The following is a 22,132-nucleotide window of genomic DNA, read 5'->3' on the forward strand; positions in this document are numbered from 1 at the left end:
GGTGAGATGGTAAAGTTGGAAAAGCCATGAAGGTCAATGTTTTCAGACAGTGGATGGTAGAGAGATAGAACGAGATGCAGAGGTGGAGGTGAGTACAGTTACTGCGTAATGTTTACAATTGCGGTACGTAAAGGTGTAATCCATAAGAAGAATGAAAACTGAAGAAGCTTTCCCTAGCTGGATGGCACAGTTTTCTCCTACACAACGTGTTCAACACAAAGTGGTGATGAATCTTTCAATCGGCAAGGCACATCTGTCACTGACAATGTACGAACTCATCACTGACCCTGCAAATATTTATCAACTGGTTAGAATCTGAGCTTCAACATTTTCGGAGCTGTTCTACAAAAACATTCAGCGTTTCAATCAAGAGCGTGTCCTACCTCCTTCTCCGACCAGCTGCCTCCTGAAAGAAAAAAGACACACGTCTGAATAACTGAGACAGAACATCCATATCCCGACGGCAGAAATGGCACGCAGATTGCCACAAGATTCCTAGTTACCAACTCTTATGGCGGCAGCTGCACAGACATATAAATAGTATTTCCGTCGGGACAAAGAACCACGGGGGGAAACACAAGGAACGTACATGAAAATGATGCCATCATTGAGAGGGTGCAGGTTAGGGACAAGAATGAGGAGATGGTGGGGTGTTATCTGAAGAAGATGTCAGGGAACGTAGGGATGGGGCGATTTAAGATTATCTGTGGATTTTTAAATGTGTGGGGGGGACAAATAGTATTGCTACTTTTAGGGGGGTGGTGAGATTGGAACCTTCACGTGGTCCATCCTGTTTCGACGAAATGCAATCAACCTGGCGTGCACAAATATGATCAAATAGAACAATTTGTCCTACAGTTTGATACTGTGCACGCCATACGCAAGAAAAAGCAACTACTTTTAGGGAGACTAAAATTCAAAGATGAAATATGGGATGGCCTTTAATAAATCCATTAGTCCTGCAGTAAAGGGAACGGGGAACTCAATTCACACAAAAGTGGCCAAAGCCAATATTGGAGACACATTGAAGGGGGAGTAGGATAAGCACAAGAGATTGCACCCTGTTTGCCTCATTACCTACATGTTAAATTCATGGATGACTGATGATAAATGATGATGTGTGCGCCACGTTCGAGATTTCAATGTTAATACTCACAATGTGGTCATGGCTAATCTTGCCCCGGACTGAACTCCCCATTTTTCCCCTCATGTTCAATTCCTGGAAATGTCAACAAAAAATTATCTCCTTCTGGTTCAAATACTGCTAACATTTTCAATCCCCAAAAGTCTCTGGGTTGGAGAATTCCAGAGATTTCACTGCTCTCTATCCAGTCGTGGTCCTTGGGGACAATGGTGAAACGACTCTTCATGCTTTTCAACTGCAAGGAATATCGATGCAACCTCTGCAGATGAGACAAGCCCCTCATCCTGCAATTATCCCGGTGATCAGTTTCGTGTTGCCTCCAATGCTGTAAACAATGCTCTGTTTCTAAATGCCCCGCAGCCTGTCTGTCTGGAAGCTTCACTGAAATGTGTAATGACTTCCTGCATATTTTGTTGAATAAGGTTGTTTCCTTAAGGGCTAACATTTCAGCACCTGCCTCTGACCCTTCTGTTTTCGGTCCCTTTTTTTTTTTTAACTTGGTGGTATTCGACAAGTTTGAGCCTGTGACTATATCGTATTTAAAGGATGTGGTTTCTCATATTAAGCCATCGGGTTCTCCTTGTGATGCGGTCCCTCCACATCTTTTAAAGGAGGTTTTCTCCCTAGTATAGGGCAGTCGGTTCTTACCCCGTTATTAACAGCAGCTTGTGTTCTGGGGTTGTCCCCGTGAGTTTTAAACATGCGGTAGTGCAACCACTACTTAAGAAACCTGGCCTGGATCAATCTGTTCTGGCCAATTTTAGACCCATCTCGAAATTGCCTTTTATTTCTAAATTACTGGAGAGAGTTGTTTATGCTTAGCTGAAACTATTCCTGGAGGAGCATGATATTCGGGAGATCTTCCAGTCTGGATTTAAAACCATGCACAGCACGGAGTCAGCATTGCTAAGGGTTTTTAACAACATCCTCCTGGCTAATGATTCTGGGGATTGTGTGGTTCTTGTCCTGCTGGACTTGTCTGCCGCCTTTGATACGGTGGACCATAATATCTTATTATCTCGGCTACAGCAGTTAGTGGGCATCTGCGGCAGTGCCCTGGGATGGTCCAGGTCCTATCTGGCGGGCAGAACCATGTGTGTTAGCCTTGCTGGGTTTGAATCCTCTTCCGCTCCCCTGTCATATGGGGTTCCACAGGGTTCGATTCTGGGGCCCCTGCTTTTCTAGCTGTACCTACTTCCTCTGGGTTCCATCCTTAGAAAGCATGGCATCTCTTTCCACTCTTATGCAGATGATAACCAGCTTTATTTGCCGCTGAGGGGGGAAGACGCCTTTTCTGTAAAATCGCATCTGTCTTGTCTTGATGACATTAAGTCCTGGTTGGCCCTAAACTTTCTTGGATTTAATGAAAAAAAGACAGAGGTGATTTTATTTGATCCCAATGGCTGCCGTGAACCTCCATTTGTTGATTTAGGTCCATTGTCAAGGTACGTGAAGCCAACAGTTGTGAACCTGGTTTTTAGGATGGGCAGTGACTTTAAATTAGATCGCCAAATATGCGCGGTGGTTAAGTCCAGCTTCTTTCACCTAAGGAAGCTGGCGAAGGTGAAGCCCATTCTCGAGCAGCAGCATTTTGAAACAGTAATCCATGCCTTTATTACATCTAGGCTGGATTACTGTAACGCGCTCTATTTTGGTGTTGCTCGTTCTTCACTGGCTCGTCTCCAGTTGGTTCAGAATGCTGCTGCTCGCCTTTTAACAGGGACTCGAAAGAGGGAGCACATATCGCCAATTCTGGCCTTTCTCCACTGGCTCCCGGTGCACTTTCGAGTTCATTTTAAGATACTGTTATTTGTTTTTAAATCTCTGAATGGGCTCGCCCCCGCCTTACCTCTTTGAGCTGCTCCACCCATACGCTCCTGCCCGGTCCCTCAGGTCAGCTGGTCAGCTGCTCCTGGAGGTACCGAGGTCTAGTCGGAGGCTCAGAGGGGATAGAGCCTTCTCTGTTGCTGCTCCGGCACTCTGGAACACCCTGCCATTGCACATCAGACAGGCCCCCTCACTGTCCATCTTCAAATCCAGTGTTAAAACACATTTGTACTCCCTGGCTTTTGACCATGCCTGAGGCTTTGCTTCTGTTTGTGGTGTTTTTGATGTTTCTTTATTTTACATGTCTTTTCCTACTATTTCTTTTGATTGTTATTTTTGGTGTGTATTAACTTTTTTGCCAATGATTAGTGATGTACAGCACTTTGTTGCAGCTATGTTTGTTTTTAAAGTGCTCTATAAATAAAATTATTATTATTATTTATTATTAACATAATTTCATGGTTAAGGTCACGAAATCTATGCAAAATGGTCTTGATGTGCCTCGGATAATTGTGACTTACCCCCCCTCCCCCCCTCTACAAGATTCTGCAAGTATATGAACAGCAGAAGAATATCCGACGGAACTATTCCCCTTTAAGAGTAAAATGATAACTAGGGATAGAACAGGTCCAATTTAGTGCTGTTAAGGAGGACAAATTCCAATGTGCATCCTAGGCTAAAATCATTAGACTGCCTGCACTGGGATGTTCTAACACCACAAACTCCTTTTCCTCTAATGCTGACCATACAGAAGATTCTCCCCGTAGTCTTATGATTCCTGCAGATTTTCCTTCTTTTCGGGGAAATATTACACGTTAACGAACTCAGTGACAAGATCACTGCGACTCTTTCTCAAGGAGTTTGCAGGCTGTCCTGAGATCCCACAGTTTATGTAGGTGGCCATTTAGTTTGGGAACAACAGCAGCACATCGCTGGAACAGACGGAACATTGACCCAGCTCTGAATGACTGGTAAATGATGCATTCATTTCAGAAATGTCACCCACCATGTTGTGACTGTGCAGTTTCACTTTGCCTAACTGTAGTGTAACCCCTCACCTTCAGAAATATCCCGTTGTCTTTTTGATCCATCTGTTCCTGCAACGTTGAGAGTTCCTTTTGGATGGAATTTAAATTTGCTTGAATCTCTTGAAGCCTTTTCTCCATTGCGTTCCGAATTTTCTCCTCTTCTTCCCGGATATCTGCGAGTACACGCCGCTCTTTCTCAGTGAAAATCTGGTGCAGTTCAGCAAACTGGGATGTGATCTGTGACTGAAGGTTGTGTGACTGTTCCTGTGGAATGAAAGGTGAAGATCAAGATATAATGTCACTGTGTTGTCTTTCCTAACGATATGTGAGGGGATAGTTGGCCAATCAACCTTGTGGCATTGAGCACAGAAATAAGCCATTTGGCCCAACATGTCCATGCTGCCAACCCTAGTAATCTACAATAGTCCCACATTCACTTGGATTTAATCCGTATCTTTAATTACAGTGGCAACTCAAATCCTTGTCCAAATGCTTCTGAAATGTGGATAAAAGTGGACAGTTCACAAGTTATAGAGGTAGAATTAGGTGATTCGGCCCATCGATTCTACTCCACCACTCAATCATAGCTGATCTCTGCCTCCTAATCCCATTTTCCTGCCTTCTCCCCATAACCCTGACACCCTTTCCAATCAAAAAAAGGTCTCTCTGTGCCTCAAAAACATCCACTGACTTGGCCTCCACAACCCTCTGCGGCAATGAGTTCCAAAGATGAATTACCCTCTGACAAAATATGTTTAGTTTTTTTTAGTTTAGAGATACAATGCGATATCAGGCCCTTCGGCCCACCGGGTCCGTGCCGACCAGTAATCCCCACACATTAACACTTTTTACATTTACCAAGCCTATTAACCTACAACCCTGCACGTCTTTGGAGCGTGGGAGGAAACTGAAGATCTCGGAGAAAACGTTACGGGGAGAACTTACAAACTCCATGCAGACAGCACCCATAGTCGGGATCCAACCCGGGTCTCCGGCGCTGTAAGGCAGCAATTCTATCACTGTGCCACCATGACCGCTTTTCTAAGTTCCTCCTCACCTCCTTTCTAAAAGAGCGCCCTTTAATTCTAAGGCTACGACCTCTGGTCCTGCAGTCACACCAGTGGAAACAATGGAGAGGGAGAAGGGTAGATCGGAGGTGTCAGTGTTGCAGTTGAATAAAGGGGACTATGGGGCCATGAGGGAGGAGCTGGCCAAAGTTGACTGGAAAGATACACTAGCAGGGATGACAGTGGAACAACAATGGTAGGTATTTCTAGGAATAATACAGAAGGTGCAGGATCAGTTCATTCCTAGGAGGAAGAAAGATTCTAAGGGGAGTAAGTGGTGACCGTGGCTGACAAGGGACGTCAGGGACAGTATAAAAATAAAAGAGAAGAAGTACAACGTAGCAAAGATGAGCGGGAAGCAAGAGGATTGGGTAATGTTTAAAGAGCAACAGAAGATAACTAAAAAGGCAATACGGGGAGAAAAGATGAGGTACTAAGGTAAGCTAGCCAGGAATATAAAGGAGGATAGTAAAAGCTTCTTCAGGAATGTGAAGAGGAAAAAATTAGTTAAGACCAAAGTTGGACCCTTGAAGATCGAAAAAGGTGAATTTATTATGGGGAACAAGGAAATGGCAGATGAGTTGAACAGATACTTTGGATCAGTCTTCACTAAGGAGGACACAAACAATCTTCCTGATGTACCAGTGGCCAGAGGATCTGGGGTGACGGAGGAACTGAAGGAAATCCACATTAGGCTGGAAATGGTGTTGCTTAGACTGATGGGACTGAAGGCTGATAAATCCCCAGGGCCTGATGGTTTGCATCTCAGGGCACTTAAGGAAGTGGCTGTAGAAATCATTGATGCATTGGGGATAATTTTCCAATGTTCTATAGGCTCGGGATCTGTTCCTGTGGATTGGAGGGTAGCTAATGTTATCCCACTTTTTAAGAAAGGCGGGAGAGAGAAAACGGGGAATTATAGACCAGTTAGCCTGACATCGGTGGTGGGGAAGATGCTGGAGTCAATGATAAAAGATGAAATAGCGGCACATTTGGATAACAGTAACAGGATCGGTCCGAGTCAGCATGGATTCACGAGGGGAAAGCGGCTGGACCGGATGGATTTGGTTGCGAATTCTATAAGGCATTTCATAAGTCGCTTGTCCCACTCCTAATTAGGATGATCAATGATTCGATTAAGAATAACAGGTTTCCGAAGTCCCTGTACGAGTCAAATATATGTATCCTGTTAAAAAAAGACAAGGATAAAACGGAACCTGGTAGCTACAGGCCTATTGCTCTCCTCAACTTTGATCAAAAGGCTATCACAAAAATACTAGCTAATAGACTGGGGAAGCATGTTTCATCAATTATACACCCTGATCAGACAGGGTTTATTCCAGGTAGATTTTCGTTTTGTAATGTGCGTCGACTCCTGAATAATTTATATAGCTCCACCAAGAGGCGGGATTCTAGAGCGGCCATCTTGTCCTTAGACGCCGAAAAAGCGTTCGATCAGATAGAGTGGCCCTATATGTTTGAGGCACTTAAAAGATTTGGGTTTGGGGATTCCTTTATTGCGTGGGTCAAAATGGTGTATCTTTGTCCGACATCATCCATCCTCACTAATAATGATAAATCTGGACCTTTTGACTTACAACGTGGGGTCAGACAGGGAGATCCTCTGTCCCCCTTACTCTTTGATATTGCTCTGGAGCCCCTCGCAATAGGTATCAGGAGTCACCCAAACATCAGGGGTATAAAGGTGGGGAATGTGGAAAGTCGTGTGGGGCTTTACGCCGATGACACATTACTATATCTCTCCGATCCAGAAGCCTCTGTTCTTCCCTTGTTAGATTTTATTAAATCATTTGGCAAGCTTTCTGGATACACAGTCAACTGGAGTAAGAGTGAGTTCATGCCTTTATCAGACAATATAGATTCAGATTTTCTTGAGGCTCTACCATTTAAGATAGTATATGACCATTTTACATATCTAGGACTCAAAATACCCCTAAACCCCAAACTTATATTCAAACTCAACTATGCTGATATGATTACAAAGTTAAAACTGAACATAGAGAAATGGAGGATTTTACCCTTGTCTATAGTGGGGCGTATTAACGCTATCAAGATGGTGTCTCTTCCTAGATTCATATATTTATTCCAAAATCTTCCAATTTTTCTTACTTCATCATTTAAAAAAAAATTGGACTCCATTATCCTTCCATTCATTTGGGGCTATAAAGCCCACCGTATATCAAAGGCACATCTTCAAAAGCCAAAAAAGGAGGGAGTAATGGGCCTTCCTATATTTAGGCACTACTATTGGGCAGCCAATGCTAGAGCTCTGATTTACTGGCAATGGGGATTCCCAGATGAACCTTTGGATAATAATAATAATACCCCTTTGTGGCTAAACATTGAAAACACAGCAGTGAAAAATTCCTCCCTCTGTACTTTGCTTTTTTCCAAAACAGAATCCCCACATAAGTTGGTTGGTGAGAACTTCATTTTAAGAAATTCTATTCGAATTTTAAATCAGATAAGAAGTTTCAGTACATTGTCAAATGTCTCTATTTACACCCCCATATGTCACAACCACTCCTTTTTGCCATCACAAACAGATGGGGTGTTTGCTGTCTGGAGGGACAAGGGCCTTGCGACCCTCAGAGATCTATATATTGACAAAATGTTTGCTTCGTTTAATCAGCTGAAATCAAAATTTAACCTTTCCAACTCTCATTTTTTTCGCTATCTCCAAATTAGGCACTACGTTAAAGATCAAATTGCAAATTTTCAAACCATGCCTGACAGTTGCCGACTCTATGAGCTCCTGCAGCTTCCTCCAGACTCCAAACATCTAATATCTCGCTTTGTGAGTCTATTCACCACCTCTGTATCCACTACCCATCTGAAAGAAGCCTGGTCTACTGAGCTGAATTTCGAGGTGGCTGACGACACTTGGAGTGAAGGTCTGACCAGAATCCAAACTTGTTCGATCAATGTCAGGTATAAACTGATTCAGTTTAAAGTCATCCACAGACTCCATTACTCAAAGACCAAATTACATCGAATCTACCCTGCTATTTCTCCATTATGTGACAGATGCAAAAGTGCAGATGGTTCTTTAACACATATATTCTGGCTCTGTCCTCATATACAAATATACTGGTCTAAAATATTTAAGTGGTTTTCTGGGGTCTATGGAAAAGATATTCTCCCTGATCCAGAACTGGCACTTTTTGGATGCTCAGAGACTGCTTTGTACTTCACGTCTGAAGAACAACAAGCACTGATGCTTGGTATGGTGGCAGCCAAGAAAATGATCCTAACAGACTGGAAATCATCTACACCCCCCTGCTTCGAAAAATGGCTCAATGAAATGATAATAATCATACAGATGGAAAGGATACGCTTCTACAACTCCAAGGTACCAAACAACTTTTTAAGTGTTTGGGGACCATTTATCAACCACCTCAAAGTCCAATAATTTCATAATTTCATATTATCTGCAGCGATGTAGTCCTGTGACCTTTACTTCTGCTTTTGCAATGCATGACTGTGTAGCACCATGTGGATTGTACCAATACTCTTATGTCTGGCCGCTTTGTTTTATTTATTTTTATTTATTTATTTTTTAATTTTTTAATTATAATTATTTGTTTTTCCTGCCTTTTTTTTTCCTGTTGTCTTTTTCAGTTTTTATTTATTTATTTATTTTTTGTTGTTTGTTTTGTTCAGTTTTGTTAAAAAATTGTATAAAATAATAAAAAAATAAAAAATATTAAAACGGAAATCATGCTTGACTAATCTTCTGGAATTTTTTGAAGATGTAACTGGGAAAATAGACAAGGGATGTAGTGTACCTGGAGTTTCAGAAAGCATTTGATAAGGTCTCACATAGGAGATTAGTGGGCAAAATTAGGACACATGGTATTGGGGCTAGAGTGCTGACATGGATAGAAAATTTGGAGTAGGCCATTCGGCCCTTCGAGGCACCGCCATTCAATATGATCATGGCTGATCATCCAATCAGTATCCCGTACCTGCCTTCTCTCCATACCCCCTGGATCCCCTTAGCCAAGTGGCCTCAAGTACCCTGTGGCAGAGAGTTCCAGAGATTCACCACTCTCTGCGTGAAAAAACAGTTTTAGTTCTCGGGAAAGGATTTCCCCTTTATCCTTAAGCTGTGACCCCTTGGGACTTCCCTAACATCGGGAACAATGTTTCCTGCAAGCCTGTCCAACCCCGTAAGAATTTTGGGATTATAAACCAAGGTCCCTTCCTGAACATCCCAGGAATGTCTGCAGGCAATAATGTCCTTCCTCAGATTTGTAGACCAAAACTGTACGCAATGGTGGGTCTCACACATACGTACAACTGGTAGAACCTCTCTGTGCAATGGGCAACATACCATTCGCTTTTTTTATTCCTGCTGCACACTGATGCCTTTCAATGACTGGTGTACCATGACACCCAGGTGCTGCATCTCCCCCTTTCCCAATCGGCCACCATTTAGATAATAGTCTGCTTTTCTGTTTTTGCCACCAAAATGGATAACCTCACATTAATCCACATTATACTGCATCTGCCAAACATTTGCCCACTCACCCAGCCTATTGCAGTCAACAGCTAACACTGCCCCCCAGCTTAGTGTCATCCGCAAACTTGGAGAATTGCCTTCAATTCCCTCATCCAGATCATTAATATATATTGTAAATTGGGGTCCCAGTACTGAGCTTGGGGTACAAATGCCTGCCATTGTGAAAAGGACCCGTTTACTCCTACTCTTTGCTTCCTGTTTGCAAGCCAGTTTTCTATCCACATCAATACTGAACCCCCAATGCCATGTGCTTTAAGTTTGTATAGTAATTTTTTATGTGGGACCTTGTCGAAAGCCTTTGGAAGTCCAGATACACCACATTGGTTCTCCCCTATCCACGCTACTAGTTACATCCTAGAAAAATTCATAAAATTTCATGATTTACAAAGCTGAGTCCAGATTTCACCACTTTCCAAAATGTGCTGCTATCCCATAATAACTGACTCTAGCAGTTTCCCCACTACAGATGTTAGACTAACTGGTCTGTAATGTGGGGTTACGTTTGCTACCCGCCAATCTTCAGGAACTAGAATCTGAGTTTTGAAAGATTATTGGTTGGCAGACAAGAAACAAAGAGTAGGGATTAACGGGTCCCTTTCAGAATGGCAGGCAGTGACTAGTGGGGTACCGCAAGGCTCGGTGCTGGGACCGCAGCTATTTACAATATGCATCAATGATTTGGATGAAGGGATTCAAATATTAGCAAATTTGCAGATGACACAAAGCTGGGTGGCAGTGTGAACTGTGAGGAGGATGCTATGAGAATGCAGGGTGACTTGGACAGGTTGGGAGAGTGGGCAGATGCCTGGCAGATGACGTTTAATGTGTATAAATGTGAGGTTATCCACTTTGGTATAAAAAAACAGGAAGGCAGATTACTATCTAAATGGCGTCAAGTTGGGAAAAGGGGAAGTAAAACGGGATCTGGGGATCCTTGTTCATCAGTCTATGAAAGTAAGCATGCAGGTACAGCAGGCAGTGAAGAAAGCGAATGGCATGTTGGCCTTCATAACAAGAGGAATCGAGTATAGGAGCAAAAAAGTTCTTCTGCAGTTGTACAGAGCCATTGTGAGACCACACCTGCAGTCGTGTGTGCAGTTTTGGTCCCCTAATTTGAGGAAGGACATTCTTGCCATTGAGGGAGTGCAGCGTAGTTTTACAAGGTTAATTCCCGGGATGGCGGGACTGTCAAATGCTGAGAGAATGGAGCAGCTGGGCTTGTACACTCTGGAGTTTAGAAGGATGAGAGGGTATCTCATTGAAACATATAAGATTATTAAGGGTTTGGACACACTAGAGGCAAAAAACATCTTCCCGATGTTGGGGGAGTCCAGAACCAAGGGCCACAGTTTAAGAATAAGGGGAAAGCCATTTAGAACGGAGACGAGGAAACACTTTTTCTCACAGAGAGTTGTGAGTCGGTGGAATTGTCTGCCTCAGAGGGCAGTGGAGGCAGGTTCTCGGGATACTTTCAAGAGAGAGCTAGATAGGGCTCTTAAAGATAGCGGATAGCGTCAGGGGATATGGGGAGAAGGCAGGAACGGGGTACTGATTGGGGATGATCAGCCATGATCACATTGAATGGCGGTGCTGGCTCGAAGGGCCGAATGGCCTACTCCTACACCTATTATCCTGTGCTGTTTTGAGGTGTCCTGACGTTACATGCATCACATTGATGAAAACTACACAGGAAATCGAAATTGGAAAACCTCACCAGAACAACAGAAATCTTCTCTTTCTGTTGCTGCTCCATTTGCTCGATCTCGGATTTCTTTTTTGTGAGCGATTGGAAGGAAGATTTCACCTGATCCTGGAGTTGGGATTCAGATCAGAGAAGAAAAATATCAGAAAATATACACGACATGACACAATGATGTGATCAATATCGGTTTGTTTTTACCTTGTAGATTTCAACAGCTTCATCTATCGGTCTGAAGTTGTGAGACTTGTGTTCCCGCCCATCTCGACAGATCACACAGATCAGCGTCTTGTCCGTTTCACAAAACAGCTTCAGTTCTTCCTGATGTTTCTCGCACTGAAGTTTACTTTCCTTCTCTGTCTGATTCAGGCTCAGTGCTCGAGCTTTCTCAGACAGTCTAACCAAGGCCCGATTCACCCTGAGGGTGCGGTCTGTAAATTCCTCTCTACATTCCGGGCAGGAGTTTTTCCCCTCCCTGTCCCAACTCTGTGTGATACAGGAGCGGCAGAAGTTGTGCCCACACTCCAGTGTAACCGGATCGGTGAAGAAATCCAGGCAGATGGGACAAACTGCCTCCTCGGTCAAACTCTCGACCTGGTCTTTTGCAGCCATTTTATCTCCACTTCCTGGTTCAAAATGTTTTCACTGACGTGGAGCTGCTGAATATGGGCGGTCACATGGACCGTCACGGCGGCGCCGCGGTAGAGTTGCTGCCTTACAGCGAATGCAGCGATGGAGACACGGGTTCGATCCTGAGGACGGGTGCTGTCTGTACGGAGTTTGAACGTTCTCCCCATGATCTGCGTGAGATTTCTCCGAGATATTCGGTTCTTCAGAGGCTTAGTAAATGTGTGTGTGATAGAGAGACAGAGGGATGCAGAGAGAGAGAGGGGGGGAGAGAGGGGCAGAGAGAGAGATAGAGAGAGAGACAAAGAGAGACTCCGTTCTAAATGTCTTACTTCTTATTCTTAAACTGTGGCCCCTGGCCAGAGACATGTTTCCTGCGTGTCCAAACCCTTAACAATCGTATATGTTTCAATGAGATCCTCTCTCATCCTTCTAAACTCCAGAGTGTACAAGCCCAGCTGCTCCATTCTCTCAGCATTTGACAGTCCTGGAATTAACCTTGTAAACCTACGCTGCACTCCCTCAATAGCAAGAATGTCCTTCCTCAAATTAAGGGACCAAAACTGCATACAAGACTCCAGGTGTGGTCTCACTAGGGCTCTGCACAACTATAGAAGGACCTCTTTGCTCCTATATTCAACTCCTCTTGTTATAAAGGATGATTCCGTTGCCTGAACTACAGGGAGAGGTTGGGCAGGCTAGGATTTTGTTCCTTGGAGTGCAGGAGGCTGAGAGGTGATCTGATGGAGGTGTATAACATTTTGAGGGGGGATTGGGTGAATGCACAGTCTTTTACTCAAGGTCGGGAAATCAAAAAGCAGAGAACGCAGGTTTAAGGTGTGAGGGGCAAGATTTAATAGAAAGCTGAGGAGCAGCTTCTTTACACAGAGGGTGGTGAGTATGGAACGAGCTGCCAGAGTTTGTGGCTGAGGCAGGTACTAGAGACACTTGGACAGATACATGGATCAGGAAATGTTTAGAGGGGTCTGGCCCAAATGTGGGCAAATGCGACTAGTTTGGAAGGGCCGGCATGAATGAGTTGGGCCGAATGGCCTGTGTCCATGCTATATGCCAATTAAAAACAAAACAGCAGCCTATAAGCTCAGCGGGTCGAGCAGCATCTGTGTAGATGAAAGGGGTAGAAAAGGGTCTGTGGCGGTTTCAGACTGAGACTCTGCATCAGGGTCTGTGAATGCTGGGTCTCCACCTGAAACTACAACATGCACCGTTTCCCCCACGGATCCCCTTTCCAGATTCCAGCGACTACAGTGTCTTGTGCCCCCCCCGACCCCGAGCCTTGTCCAACGCCCCCCCCCCCCTCGCCACCTCCAGCTCTGATCTGCGGCAGGGAGCCGGGCGGGGGTTGGGACGTGGACACTGGTCTATCCCGCTCTCCAGTAGCGCTGCCTCGACACTGAAGCGTTTCCAGCTCTCTCTGTTTCAGTTTCCTGCTGCGGCTTCGCTTGGGCCGGAGTGACTCAGATCCGCGCCCAGCCACGGGGAGTTTCCCAGCGCAGGGGCTGGTGGCATCACACGGAGAGACACGATCTGACAGGGTCGTGGACAGGAGCAGCAGTCAGAGAGGTTTGTCAGGGTGTGGGAGTGTGGGAGAGAGAGAGGGGGGCAGTGGGACAGTGAGAGGTGAACAGAGACACAACCAACGGGACAAAACCGCAGTCAGAGCGACTGTGAGACAGAGAGAGAAAGATGGGGAGTGAGAGATAGAAACAGTGAGATAAGAGTGATTGACAGGAACAGGCAGAGAGGACTGAGAGAGAGAGAGAGAGAGAGAGAGAGAGAGAGAGAGAGAGAGAGAGAGGGAGAGAGAGAGAGAGAGAGAGAGAGAGAGAGAGAGAGAGAGAGACACAGAGAGAGAGAGAGAGAGAGAGAGAGAGGGAGAGAGAGAGAGAGGGGAGAGAGAGAGAGAGGGGCAGAGAGAGAGAGAGAGAGAGAGGGGGGAGGGGGGCAGAATGAGAGAGAGGGAAAGAGAGGGGGGCAGAGAGAGAGAGAGGGGGGCACAGAGTGAGGGGGGCAGAGATAAGTCATCCATGCACTGTATTACTTATATTTATACTTAGGCATTTTAAATATGTATGTCATGTTTTATACTTTGGCAATATAACAATGATGTTTTATCATGCCAATGATAATGCATTTCGTTGTCTCTGTACTGGCACACTGACAATGACAATTAAAATTGAATCTGAATCTGATGAAGATTTAAATTGGGAAAAAAAATGAGAAGGGGGGGGGCACAACATGGGGGGGGGCACAACATGGTGGGGGGGGGGCACAACATGGTGGGGGGGGGGCACAACATGGTGGGGGGGGGCACAACACAACATGGTGGGGGGGGGGCACAACATGGTGGGTGGGGGGGGGCACACAACATGGTGGTGGGGGGGGGCACAACATGGTGGGGGGGGGGGTGGGGGGGGGCACAACATGGTGGGGCACACAACATGGGGGGGGGGGCACAACATGGGGGGGGGGGGGCACAACATGGTGGGGGGGGGGCACAACATGGTGGGGGGGGGGCACAACATGGTGGGGGGGGGCACAACATGGGGGGGGGTGGGGGGGGCACAACATGGTGGGGGGGGCACAACATGGTGGGGGGGGGGGGCACAACATGGTGGGGGGGGGCACACAACATGGTGGTGGGGGGCACACAACATGGTGGGGGGGGGGCACAACATGGTGGGGGGGGCACAACATGGTGGTGGGGGGGCACAACATGGTGGGGGGGGGCACAACATGGTGGGGGGGGGGGGGTGGGGGGGCACCATGGTGGTGGGGGGGGGGCACAACATGGTGGGGGGGGGGCACAACATGGTGGGGGGGGGGGGGGCACATGGTGGGGGGGGGGGGGGGGGCAACATGGTGGGGGGGGGGGGCACATCATGGTGGGGGGGCACAACATGGTGGGGGGGGGGGCAGTGGGGGGGGCACAACATGGTGGGGGGGGGGGGCAACATGGTGGGGGGGGGGCACATGGGGGGGGGGCACAACATGGTGGGGGGGGGGGGGGGGTGGGGGGGGTGCAACATGGGGTGGGGGGGGGCAACATGGTGGGGGGGGGGGGGGGGGGGCAACATGGTGGGGGGGGGGGGCAACATGGGGGTGGGGGGGCAACACCACCATGTGGGGGGGGCAACATGGTGGGGTGGGGGGGCAACATGGTGGGGGTGGGGGGCAACATGATTTCAGACTGAGACTCTGCATCAGGGTCTGTGAATGCTGGGTCTCCACCTGAAACTACAACATGCACCGTTTCCCCCACGGATCCCCTTTCCAGATTCCAGCGACTACAGTGTATTGTGCCCTCCCCAACACCGAGCCTTGTCCAACGCCCCCCCGCCATCTCCAGCTCTGATCTGCGGCAGGGACCCGGGCGGGGGGTTGGGACGTGGACACTGATCTATCCCGCTCTCCAGTAGCGCTGCCCTCGACACTGAAGCGTTTCCAGCTCTCTCTGTTTCAGTTTCCTGCTGCGGCTTCGCTTGGGACGGAGTGACTCAGATCCGCGCCCAGCCACGGGGAGTTTCCCAGCGCAGGGGCTGGTGGCATCACACGGAGAGACACGATCTGACAGGGTCGTGGACAGGAGCAGCAGTCAGAGAGGTTTGTCAGGGTGTGGGGAGTGTGGGACAGAGAGAGAGGGGGCAGTGGGACAGTGAGAGGTGAACAGAGACACAACCAACGGGACAAAACCGCAGTCAGAGCGACTGTGAGACAGAGAGAGAAAGATGGGGAGGTGAGAGATAGAAACATGTGAGATAAGAGTGATTGACAGGAACAGGCAGAGAGGGGGAGAGGATGGGGGGGGGGGCCCACAGAGCACCATGTTGGGGGGGGGGGGGGGGGAGCACAACAGAGAGAGGGGGGTGCAGAGAGGGCAGAGGGGGGGGGGGGCACAGGAGACCATGGGGGGGGGGGAGAGAGAGGGGGGGGGCACCCACCATGTTGGAGAGAGAGACCAACACCAGGGGGGCACAGAGAGAGGTTGGCAGAGGAGGCATGGGGGGGGGGCAGAGAGGGGGGCAGAGAGAAGTGGGGGGGGGGGCAGAGAGAGGGTGGGGGGGCAGAGATAAGTCATCCATGCACTGTATACTTGTATTTATACTTATGCATTTTAAATATGTATGTCATGTTTTATACTTTGGCAATATAACAATGATGTTTTATCATGCCAATGATAATGCATTTCGTTGTCTCTGTACTGTACACTGCCAATGACAATTAAAATTGAATCTGAATCTGATGAAGATTTAAATGGAAAAAAAAAAATGAGAAGGGGGGGGGGGGCAGCAACATGGTGGGGGGGGCACAACATGGTTGGTGGGGGTGGGGGGGGCAACATGGTGGTGGGGGGGGGGGCAACAACATGGTGGTGGGGGGTGGTGGGGGGGGCCCAACATGGTGGTGGGGGGGGGGCAACATGGTGGTGGTGTGGGGGGGCCAACATGGTGGTCTTCCTGGTTCAAAGTGTTTTCCACTGCGCGCGCTGCCGTCTCGGGGATTGAATGTTATTTGTCTGCAAGTGTTGAGTGTTCAGTGTCCTGGCCGCTCCCAACTAATCTCACATGAGGGAGGAGTCAGTTAGACATTAAACTGCATCTGCCCTGTGTCTGTCCACTCCCCCAACCTGTCCCAAATCACCCTTCATCCTCGTAGCATCCTCCTCACAGTTCACACTGTCACCCAGCTTTGTGCCATCTCCTCTCTTTCTCACCTCCTATCCCTCTCTCTCTCCCCTTCCCCCACTGACACATCTCCTCCACCCCTGACTCATCCGCTCCGCCCCGTCCCCTCTCCCCGCTTCTCCCGCCCCTCTCCCTGCCGCACCCCCCTCTCACTTTCCCAGGGCTCCGGCTTCCCGTCTTCCTTCCTCCCTTACACTTCCCACTCCCCACCCACCCCTCGCCTGCACCGACGCTTCCCTCTCTCTGCCCCAGCCCAGCGGGCCGTTTGATTCGGTGAGGTTTCCCCACAAGTCTGGAGCCGGTGCCCGTAGTGTAGACGTGACCGGGACACGGTGAAGGATGCGGCCCTCTGACTGCAAGGCAGCGGGACAGCTGCGGCTGCTGACAGGGACAGAGAGAGAGGCCGCTCGGCCCGCGCGTTGCTGCTGTCCGCTGAGTCGGGAATGGACAATTGTCAGTAAAATGAGGAACTCAGCGGGTCGGGCAGCATCTGTGGAGGGAATGGACAGGCGACCCTTCAGACTGATGGGGGAGTGAGAGAAAGCTGGAACAGAGAGGTGTGTGTGTGTGGGGGGGGGTGATGGGGTGGGGGGGGTTAATGTCTGACAAGTGATTGGTGGAAGAAGGAACTGCAGATGCTGGTTTAAACCGAAGATAGACACAAAAAGCTGGAGTAACTCAGCGGGACAGGCAGCATCTGTGGAGAGAAGGGATAGGTCGATGAAGGGTCTCGACCGCTGAGTTACTCCAGCATTTTGTGTCGATTTTAAGTGATGGGTGGATACAGGTGAGGGGGTGATCAGTGGGTGGAATAAGTGACAATGACTAGAGGTGAAAATGAGACAAAATGATGTCAGATGAGGAGAGAAGAGGCGGAATGAAATGTAAAGCCGGAGGGAGGGAGAGATGGGTGGGGGGGGGATGGGGGGGGGGGGGGTGGATAACAGGGAAATGGGGGTCTTGGAGATGGGAGGTGAGCGGGTTGAAGAGGGGAAAGGAGCAGGGTGACTGGGGAGGGGTGGGAGATGATGACACTGGTTTTCATCCCAAGACCCGAAGTAAGGATAAAGTTTCTCTGTGAATTTATTCCCAGTGAAGGTGTGGAGATGGGACTTGGTGTCCGCGTCGTTAAATGTAACTGTCCCGGACTCGTAACTGAGATAAACTCCCACCCTCCCGGGGATGGGACGGGCTGGGAGAGGGGATGGAGGGGAGGTGAATGCATCAAACTGGTCACCCCACCGCCAGATGCTCCAGACTCCAGTCTCCGGGGTCAGTGGGACCGGTCTCTTCCTCTCCACAGACTCTGCGGCGACTCCCAGATTCCAGCGCCGACTCCCCGCCACCTCCACCTCCCAGTAATAATAATAATATAATAAACTTTATTACGGAAGAGGGGGACAAGGGGAACATTACATTAAAAAATGCATTGCATATTAAAAACATATCATAAAGTACATATACAATCTTAGTCTATCACTTCTAAAAGGGGGGGGTGACTCGGGGGGGGGGGGGAGGAGAGGGGGGGACTATCACAACATCTAAGAGGTTTAGACAGGTAAATGTTAAATTGAATGAAATGATAACTTCGCTTGGGTGTGAGAGGGGGGGGGGAGGGGTGTGGGGGGTGTGTGTGTGTGGGGGTGTGGGTGTGTGTGTGGGTGTGTGGGGGGTGTGTGGGTGTGGGGTGTGTGTGTGTGTGTGTGTGTGTGTGTGTGGTGTGTGTGGGTGTGTGTGTGTGTGTGTGTGTGTGTGTGTGTGGGTGGGTGTGTGGGTGTGTGTGTGTGTGGTGGGTGTGTGGTGTGTGTGTGGGTGTGTGGGTGTGTGGGTGTGTGTGTGTGTGTGTGTGTGTGTGTGTGTGTGGGTGGATTGGATGATGGAGGTGTCGGTCAGAGGCGGGGGGCGGGGACTGAGGGTGGAGCTTCTGTTCCACCGTCACCTTGTGTTGCAGGAACCAAAGATGAAAGTGCAGAACAAAGCTCTATAATCTGCTCTATAATCTTGTTCAATTCAATAATAACAGAATTATGAATCATGAATCTGACACTATATCACACACACAAACTGTTCCCCTGCAACGTTGATTACAACTGCGAGAGGGATATACAACTGCGTGGGACTGGAGGGGGAGGGGTCAGAAGAAGGGTTTCGGCCAGAAACGTTGCCTATTTCCTTCGCTCCATAGATGCTGCTGCACCCGCTGAGTTTCTCCAGCATTTTTGTGTGTACCAATGATATACAAAGTCGGAGGTACACAAAAAAAATGCTGGAGAAACTCAGCGGGTGCAGCAGCATCTATGGGGCGAAGGAAATAGGCGACGTTTCGGGCCGAACCCCTTCTTCAGATTCACAATTAGAAACATAGAAACATAGAAATTAGGTGCAGGAGTAGGCCATTCGGCCCTTCGAGCCTGCACCGCCATTCAATATGATCATGGCTGATCATCCAACTCAGTATCCCGTACCTGCCTTCTCTCCATACCCCCTGATCCCCTTAGCCACAAGGGCCACATCTAACTCCCTCTTAAATATAGCCAATGAACTGGCCTCAACTACCCTCTGTGGCAGAGAGTTCCAGAGATTCACCACTCTCTGTGTGAAAAAAAGTTCTTCTCATCTCGGTTTTAAAGGATTTCCCCCTTATCCTTAAGCTGTGACCCCTTGTCCTGGACTTCCCTAAATTACTTTTATACAAAGTCGGGTCGGGTTAATGAAAGGGCCGACGAAAAGGCTGACTTTCCGCTCCGTTGCGTCTTGATGCACACTACACATCAGCCCATTGGTTTTAGCAGGAGTGCACTATCTTGCTTGCTATAGGATCTTTGCTTCACCCTGCCAGGTCCGTGTTAGGACAGCGAGCTCTGGTTTACAAAAATAGAATTAGGTTAAGAATAAGGGTGCGGCCATTTGGGACTGAGATGCTTTCAAGAGAGAGCTCCTGCACCTTTGTTTCTGTGTCTCCTCCCCGAGGTTTTATTTTATATTATACAATTACTTTTATACAATTACTTTTATACAAAAAATAAAATTAAACATAGAGTATTAACACAATCAAAGGCTGCCTACGTACAAACAAATGATCCACAAATTAATATAACGTCAACTTTATCAACAAGCCACTCAACCTCCCGCGGTGACCAGCGTTCACGTACCGCCTCCAGAGTCCCCGTGGTCACCGCGTGTGTGTTCCCTCTACACGGACACGGACGTAGGCCCGGACAAGGGGCAGGCAGCCGACCCCGGTGTGGCCATAGACTGCCCGCTGCCTGGCCCAGGAGCAGACCGACAGACCGACCTCGAGGGTGCGGTGGGCCAGACCCCCCTTTCCCTCTCCTCCCCTCCTGGTCACCCTCCTGTTTTTGTTCAGTTTACAAATTGAACACGCACGCAGTTGTCGGAATCTCATTGGCACTTTTATTGTCACAGGTGTGAAATGCTACACATTGAAATTATATTTTTGATTACAAACAGTCCAGCAGAGTATTACCGTACCCCAGGTCAGCAAGTGTACATAAACAGTCTACTGATCGTGTAAACAAGAGGGGCCATTGTACAAAATCCACACTCTAGTCATAGAGTGATAGATACAGTGTGGAAACAGGCCCTTCGGCCCAACTTGCCCACACCGGCCAACATGCCCCATCTACACTAGTCCCACCTGCCTGCATTTGGTCCATATCCCTCTAAACCTGTCCTATCCACGTACCTGTCCAACAGTTTCCTAAACGTTGCAATAGTATCGGCCTCATCTACCTCCTCTGGCAACTCGTTCCATACACCCACCACCCTTTGCATGAAGACGTTACCTGCTCCGATTCCTATTAAATGTTTCCCCCCTCACCTTAAACCTATTAGACCATAGACAATGGGTGCAGGAGTAGGCCATTCGGCCCTTACAGCCAGCACCGCCATTCAATGTGATCATCCACAACCAGTACCCCGTTCCTGCCTTCTCCCCATATCCCCTGACACCGCTATTTTTAACAGCTATCTAGCTATCTCCTGAAAGTATCCAGAGAACCGGCCTCCACCGCCCTCTGAGGCAGAGAATTCCACAGATTCACAACTCTCTGTGAGAAAAAGTGTTTCCTCATCTCTGTCTTCTATATAGTGTTTTTTTGGCGGTTGGCAAACAACTTTTTTGGTGCATTACCGCCACCAACTGGCATGGAGTGTGGATCAAACAACACCATTACATATACTAATATCCTATATCCTTCCGAACAAATTGGTTACCCTAAGAAAAAGCAACAGGATTTGATAGCACTTAATTTGAACTCCCTTGCAAAATATCTACCAAATCAAATTGTACTCCTTCTTTTCTGAACTGCTCACTCATCCGTTCTCTCTCCTCCTCATACCTCTCACAATGTACAATGACATGCTCTATCGTTTCCTCTTGCCCACAGTATTCACATCTGCCTGTATTATGCTTGCCCATTACAAAAAGTGTACTGTTCAGACCAGTGTGTCCAAATCTAATTCTTGAAATCACTGTCTCCTCTTCTCTGTTCTTTCCTGCACATCTCATCTCTCCCACTTTCCTCTGGACTCTGTAGAACCACCGTCCTTTCCGCTCTTCCTCCCATTGCTTTTGCCATCTTTCCTTCAGTCTTTGCTTAATAATGTCTTTGATTTCAGTTTTACCTATGTTAATACTTAAATCAATCTTACTTCTTTTTGTTACCTCTTTTGCTACCTTATCTGCCATTTCGTTTCCTCTAATGCCAATGTGTGCTGGTACCCATAAAAATATGACTGTAAGCCCCATCATTTGAATTCTGAATAGTGTTTGTTGTATTTCTATCAAAATGTCTGGTCTACTGTCTGAATGGCTGTGCTGTAAACTCTTTATTGCTAAACTTGAATCTGAACAAATAACTGTCCTTAAAGGCCTAGTATCCTCGACCCACTGTACTGCTAACAATATTGCAATCATTTCACCTGTGTATACTGAGACCTCATTATTGATCCTCTTCCCTACTTTGATGTGAAATTCTGGTACAATAAATGCTACTCCTACTTTATCTACTGAATCTTTTGATGCATCTGTATAAATTTGGACAAAACTGTAGTATCTGTCAATGTATTCCTGTATGATGACTGAATTATACATATGCTGTTTATCCTTGTTTTTCTGTTCTAATATTGTAAAGTCTACTGTTGCATCTGGAAGTATCCAAGGTGGAATTGAAGGTAATGGAACCGTTGGAACCACATTTAATTGTGCTATGCTGATTTGTAATGCTCTCTGGGTCACTGTCCATCCAAAACTTTTTGTTTCCCTTCTCTCCTTTTCCCAGCATGGTTTGACAGTAACTTGTGCTGGGTGTTCTTGACTGTGGCCCTGTAGGTTAATCCAGTAATTCAATGAAAGCTGTATCCTTCTCATCTCTAGAGGCATCTCCCCCATTTCAACCTGTAATGCTGCTGTTGGAGTTGTTTTTATTGCACCTGTACATATTCTCAATGCCCGATATTGAACGTT

At 47.6% G+C, this 22,132-nt stretch overlaps 1 protein-coding gene across 1 annotated transcript; it reads right to left on the reverse strand.

Annotated features, from left to right (window-relative positions):
* Positions 1 to 264: 264 nt before the first annotated feature.
* Positions 265 to 12,090, reverse strand: LOC129693829 (nuclear factor 7, brain-like; the record flags this gene model as incomplete). The annotated part of the gene is made up of 5 exons (XM_055630577.1): positions 11,513 to 12,090; positions 11,327 to 11,422; positions 4,030 to 4,263; positions 384 to 406; positions 265 to 287 (listed from the first exon to the last, which is right to left on the reverse strand). Coding segments are annotated over exons 1-5 (787 nt in total), but the record flags the coding sequence as incomplete, so codon positions are not given.
* Positions 12,091 to 22,132: the final 10,042 nt, after the last annotated feature.

Source organism: Leucoraja erinacea, unplaced genomic scaffold, assembly GCF_028641065.1.
Source record: "Leucoraja erinacea ecotype New England unplaced genomic scaffold, Leri_hhj_1 Leri_438S, whole genome shotgun sequence".
NCBI classification, from domain to species: Eukaryota; Metazoa; Chordata; class Chondrichthyes; order Rajiformes; family Rajidae; genus Leucoraja; species Leucoraja erinaceus.